This window comes from Bactrocera tryoni, unplaced genomic scaffold (assembly GCF_016617805.1).
Source record: "Bactrocera tryoni isolate S06 unplaced genomic scaffold, CSIRO_BtryS06_freeze2 scaffold_47, whole genome shotgun sequence".
NCBI classification, from domain to species: Eukaryota; Metazoa; Arthropoda; class Insecta; order Diptera; family Tephritidae; genus Bactrocera; species Bactrocera tryoni.
Genome location: NW_024396162.1, coordinates 1 through 6,658, shown reverse-complemented (window position 1 = coordinate 6,658; position 6,658 = coordinate 1). Strand labels below are relative to the sequence as shown.

Here is a 6,658-nt window from a genome sequence, read left to right as displayed (position 1 = left end):
CCTATTTTCACACTGTAACATAGTAATGTTCGAAAAACGATACGTTTTCAGTTTAGTCGAAATCGTTTGGTCGGGTTTCGAGGTATCGGATTTCACCTCAAAGTAGGCATTGCCACGCCCATTGTCCAAATTCAAAATTTAATGTCTCTGGGGAAATTAATTGGGGATTCATTGCGCATTTAGTAGTTTTGAACAGTACCGTTATATGAAAAGTGAACGGGGTTATCTTCCGATTTCATCCGTTTTCACACTGTCGGTAGAGTTCTTATAATATTATTATAATATTTGAGCCTAGCAAATTTGGTTGTTAAAACTTAAAAGGTTTAGGAGATATGTCAATTAAACAAATTAGAGAGCGTCGCCATGCTCACTTTTTCAAAATTTTTTATCCACAGGTGCCCCTTACTACGGAGATTCCCTGTTTCAAATTAAAATTTTATATCTTAATGATACTTTATATGTTTTCGGTTAATGGCGATTTGTGGGCGTATCAGTGATCCGATTACGCCCATCTACTAACTTGTAATATTTTTTTTGTAACAAGAAACCCCAAGATATCTCAATTTTTACTCAAGTTACAGCTTGCACGGACGGACAGACGGACGGACACACAGTTAACCGGATTTCAACTTTTCTCGTCATCTTGATCATTTATATATATTATATAACCCTCTCGATTAGTTTTAGGTGATACGTGCAACCGTACTATGTTCATAATTTTAAACTTCTTAATTTAATCTTCAAAATCTTTGTCGTCCCGTCAAAGTGATCCCTCATGGACCCAACGTTTTTTTAAATCGAAGCAGTACGTTATTCACGTTCAATGTCTTCAGTTGACTCAAAACGGTTTCTCTGGAGTGGTTGTTTGAGTTTGCTGAATAGTCAGAAATCACACGGAGCTAAATCGGGCGAATGAAAATTCGGCGAAAAACTTACGAAGCATCACAACGCAGTATGGGACGGTGCATTATGGCGGTGCAAAAACCCAGAGTTGTCTGCCCATAATTCCGGCTTCTTTTTACAAATAGCTTAGCGCAATCGACGCATAACTAAAAACGTATTACTTTCAATAACAATTCCATTTTCTTTTTTATTTTTTCTTCTTAATATCAAATATTGTGTTATTTAAAATGATTGAAGAATGAGAATGTTGGACAGTTTCTGGCGTATTGATGGGTTTGATGTAGGTATGTGGGGTACAAAGCTAAATTGTATGTCAAGCATTTCTTCACCGACCTTTATTCGATGTAGTCTTTGTAAGTATTTTAGTACGAGTCTAGCATTGGCACGATTTATGTATTATTACTGATATGAACTTAAAAATGTACAACACTGGATTTCAGTGTTAATAGTTGGCAACCCTGACAGTTTGTAAAACTTTGTAAAACGCAACTTCCTTCTTCTGGATTGCGCTACCGTCGAGTACAGACGTGCTTTTATATTCGGTATTGTGTAATACTTTATTTTAATACACATGTAATTATAATGAATTATAATTAAATAAATACAAACACAACATTTATTGGCGACGAGGATTAAAATTCATCATCTGAACATTGTAAGTGAAAAAGCAAAGTGCCGTAGTGTAAAATCTTCAAAATGACAAACGACAGCCTTATACAAGAGCTAGTACAGCAGCAGCAAAGATTCGCAGCATCGTTGCTCGAACAGCAAAAACAGTGGATGCAGTCAATTCAGCAGTCCATGTTCAACGCGGACAATCCTAATCGTGTAAAAGAAGCAACAGTGGTTCCACCGTTCCACGCATTTAATAAAGACCATCAGAATTGGGAATCCTACTTGGAACAACTTTCTCAACATTTTATGGCCTATTCGGTAAGCAGTCCAGACAAGCAAAAATCGTTTTTTCTATCATGGGTCGGTATGGAATTGTTCGAACTTTTAAAGAATTTGTTCGGCGTTGCAACCCTGCAATCGCAAACATACACTCAGTTGACAGACAAATTAACGGAACATTTCCAGTCGAAACGTCATGTAGTCGCAGCTCGTTATGAATTTTTTAAGCGAGAAATGAAGCATAAGCAAACGCACCGAGAATGGGTTGCCGAACTTCGTGGAATTGCAAGGGAATGTAAATTTAATTGTTCCGCCACGAACTGTTCCGCAAACTTTGTAGATGAAATGATTCGCGATCAAATCATACTTAACACACCATACGATCAAGTCCGCGCAGCCGCTCTTCAAAAATTACAACCATCACTAGAAGACGTACTCTTAATAGCTGAAACATACGAGACAACAACAAAAACAGTAGCAACCATCAAAGAGAATACGAATTCATCCACCATGCAGGTGAACGCAATGCAGACACGCAAAAATTGGAAAAAAACAACTAAAGATGAAACGAAAAGAGAACAGAACATAAATGCTAACGTAATGAAACAAGTGAAATTGAAGTCGTGTGCAGGTTGTGGCATTTCGCACAATAGAGAAGAATGTAAATTTCGTAAAGCGATATGTAATAAATGTGCCAAAAAAGGACACATTGCTGCAGTTTGTATGTCAAATCAGAGCAAAAGTATTATAAAAAGCACAACGATTCCAGAGCGAAAATGGAATCAAAACAAACAAGAAAATGAACAATATGTTAGTACCTTGGATGCAGTGAACATTGTAAATGGCATAATAGAAGATGAAGCAAATAAAAAATGTATCAGTTTAGAAATCTTTAACAAAGTAATACAGTTTCAATTAGATTCGGGCGCAACCGTTTCAATAATCAATTTAAAGACGTATAACATATTGAATAGACCGAAATTAGAAAAGTGTACAAAAACATTATATGCATTTGGACAGCAGCCTATTCCAATATTAGGTGAATTGCACACTAAAGCAAAGTGTGGAAATAAGCAAAAGCGCATTGCTGTAATAGTTGCAAATATAGAAAATGCTAACAATCTATTTGGGCTAGATTTATTCAAAGAATTCGGTTTTGAAATCACGCAAATTGATAATGTAGTTGATAAAAGTGAATACATCAAACAAATTGAAGATTTATGCAATAAATACGAAACAGTATTTGACAATACAAATGCTGGCGTGATAAAAAATTTTAAAGCAAGTATACGTATGCAGACCACTGCCATACCAAAATTTTATAAAAGCAGGCAAATACCGTTCGCGCAAATGTCAAAATTCCGTGAAGAAGCAGATAGGCTTATTGATACCGGAATTTGGAAACCAGTAAAATTTAGTAACTGGGCGTCACCAATCGTCTTAGCACCAAAACCAGATGGGTCGGTAAGAATATGCGGTGATTTTAAAGTAACAATTAATTCACAATTACATATTGAGCAATATCCATTGCCAACACGAGAGTCGCTATTACATACAATACGACACGGTACACATTTTTCGAAATTAGATTTAAAAGATGCTTATTTACAGATGGAGTTGGATGAAGATTCCAAACAAGTAATGGTAGTCAATACACCTTTAGGATTGTTCCAGTATCAACGACTTCCATATGGTATTGCCAGCGCACCCGCAATTTTTCAGCGTTATCTCGAACAACTTCTCAACGGTATAGAAGGATGTGGAAATTATTTAGATGACATTATTATAACCGCACCGTCATTGCAAGAACATGTAAAACGAGTAGAGCAAGTAATCAAAATTCTCGAAGACAACGGTATCAAGTGCAAAAAGGAAAAATGTTTCTTTTTAAAGGAAGAAATTGAGTACTTGGGTAGAAGAGTAAGCGCTAAGGGAATCCTTCCAGACTATTCAGGTATTCAAGCAGTTAAGCAACTGAAACCACCTATGAATATAACGCAACTAGAAGCTTTTATAGGTAAAGTGAATTACTATTGCAATTTTATTCCAAATTTTTCTCAGTTAGCCGCTCCACTAAATAAGCTACGCCGCAAAAATGTACATTTTACATGGGGCTCAGAGCAGCAACAAGCTTTTAAAGATCTTAAATTACATATAATTAATGCTACGCAGTTGGCACATTTCAATGAACAATTACCAATTACACTAGCAACCGACGCCTCATCTTTTGGCATTGGCGCCGTTCTTTCGCACATTTATCCTGACGGAAATGAACGTCCAATAGCATTTGCATCTAAAACTATGGATACGCATCAACTTAAATATAGTCAAATTGAAAAAGAAGGTTTAGCAATAGTGTTCGGAGTTAAGAAGTTCCACCAATACTTATATGGGAGAAAGTTTTTACTAATCACAGACCATAAACCTCTCATAAATATTTTTAATCCAAGCAAGCATCTACCACAAATGACTTCGCATCGTATTCAGCGTTGGGCCATCATACTTATGGCATATCAATTCGATATCAAGTATCGTAATACACATGCACATGGTAATGCGGATGCACTCTCTCGTTTACCTGTAAGTACCGATATTCAATTTGATACATCGGAAGCATGCTACAATGTGACACACGTACAATTACCAATAAATGCTAATATTATTCGTAAGCACACAGAACGAGACGAAATACTACGTAAAGTTAAACATTTTGTTAAATCAGGTTGGCCTACACAACTATCGCCAGGTGATAACGAAATTAGACCATATTTTCATCGGAGATTAGCTTTAACTTTTCACGAAAATTTTCTCTGCTTACACGCAAACGTAAAACGTATTGTTATTCCCAAATCATTACAGCAAAAAATTCTAGAACTCTTACATGATGGACATTGGGGAACCGTAAGAATGAAGCAATTAGCACGACATCACGTTTGGTGGCCAAACATCGATGATGACATAGCCAAAGTGACAAGTCAATGCGAAATTTGTAAGGTTGGCAATCCAGCTCCTACACGTCAATACCTTAGTTGGCCAGAAGCAAAATCACCATGGGAACGCGTTCATATCGACTTCGCTGGCCCTATATTCGATTCTATGTGGCTTATATGCATAGACGCATATTCGCAATTTCCATTCGTAACTCAGTTATCGTCAACTACAACAGATAGTACTATACATTCTTTAAAATCAATTTTTGCCATAGAAGGTTTTCCCAATACACTGGTTAGTGATAATGGACCTCAGCTAACATCCGACGCATTTCAACAATTTTGCAAGTTACATGGTATTACGCACATAACAACTGCACCGTTTCATCCAGCATCTAACGGACTCGCCGAGCGTTTTGTCCAAACATTTAAAACCGCAGTTCGAAAAAATATCAATGAAGGTCTATCCATCAGATGCGCCGTAGTAAAATTTTTAGCTACTTATCGTTTTACTCCTAATTCCAATGGTAAAACACCTGCTGAACTTCTCCATGGTCGTTCAGTTCGTACCATGTTAACTCAACTATTTGAGACACCAACACAGTCAAAATCCAAGATCGTAGACACACACAAATTTCAACCTAATGAACTAGTATACGCTAGAAACTTCGCGAAAGGAGAAAAGTGGATCAAAGGAATTATAATTCATCCGATTGGAAAAATGATGTTTATGGTAAAGTCAAACAGAGGTACCATAAGACGTCATATTAACCAACTCAAACCAAGATCAAACGAAGAAGGTAATAACAAAACACCCAGCATAATACTCCCAGATCAATGGATACCTGTACCTGAATCGACATCCACACATTCAGCAACGGTTATGTTGCAAGACAAGTCAAACATACAACCAGATATATCCACACAAGTACCTCATTTTAAGGATCAAAACAGCGCACCATCGCAAATAGAGGAAAACGTTGCAGAAGATCAGAATTCAAACAATCCGATTCGTAGAAGCAACCGATCGCGACAACAGGTTACTCGTTTCACAGCTCCTGATTTTAGAAATAAATAAATTAGTCTATAATTAAGAGGGAGGATGTGATATGAACTTAAAAATGTACAACACTGGATTTCAGTGTTAATAGTTGTCAACCCTGACAGTTTGTAAAACTTTGTAAAACGCAACTTCCTTCTTCTGGATTGCGCTACCGTCGAGTACAGACGTGCTTTTATATTCGGTATTGTGTAATACTTTATTTTAATACACATGTAATTATAATGAATTATAATTAAATAAATACAAACACAACAATTACCAAAGCATTAACCACACGTGTTGCGTCGATCCATAAGAAATTTAAATTCTCTGCTATCTGATGCCAATGCAACGACTTCTAAGTTCTGTTTCTTTAACTTTTACGATTTTATCGTCGTTAACAGAAGTGGATGGACGACTCCCATGTGGCAAGTTTCGGTGACTTGAGGATCTGCTTTGAATGCTTTGTGCCACCCGAATAGTTGTGGTTGTGAAAGAACAACCAAAACAAACCTACATTATTTTTAACCGAAAATTCGTTGTTCAAAGACAAACAGCTGCCAAACATACTTCACATAGGCATGAGGTAAGGTTGTCTGTAAGAAAAAAATAAAGATTCGATTTGAGCACGCAGTTTAAATAGAATAGTTTGTATACAATTTTATCAGATGGTCTAGTTTTTTAAAGACTAAGTCTTACTTCAAAACATATACTTATTAAATCTGTGTGATTTGTATGAAATGTTTAGCTTATCCGCCAAATAAACTTACAGGTATTAATAAATTTGTATAATTGTCAAGAACAATGTTCGAATTTGTAATGATTCTAAGAGCTCTACACCTGTCAACGGTAATGAACAGTGTCTATAATAGTACAAGATAAATTCAAT

At 36.3% G+C, this 6,658-nt stretch overlaps 1 protein-coding gene across 2 annotated transcripts; it reads left to right on the top strand.

Moving 5' to 3' along the window:
* The first annotated feature begins 1,315 nt into the window (after positions 1-1,315).
* LOC120781175 (uncharacterized protein K02A2.6-like) lies at positions 1,316-6,056 on the top strand. Of its 2 annotated transcripts, none has more exons than XM_040113299.1 (2): positions 1,316-3,261; positions 3,409-6,056. In XM_040113299.1, the coding sequence occupies exons 1-2, from the start codon at positions 1,600-1,602 to the stop codon at positions 5,803-5,805; spliced, it is 4,059 nt and encodes a 1,352-aa protein (XP_039969233.1). In that variant the 5' UTR covers positions 1,316-1,599; the 3' UTR covers positions 5,806-6,056. The 2 variants fall into 2 exon arrangements, with proteins under 2 accessions (XP_039969233.1, XP_039969232.1); XM_040113298.1 differs by having other exon boundaries at positions 1,316-3,627; positions 3,691-6,056.
* The last annotated feature ends 602 nt before the right edge of the window (positions 6,057-6,658 follow it).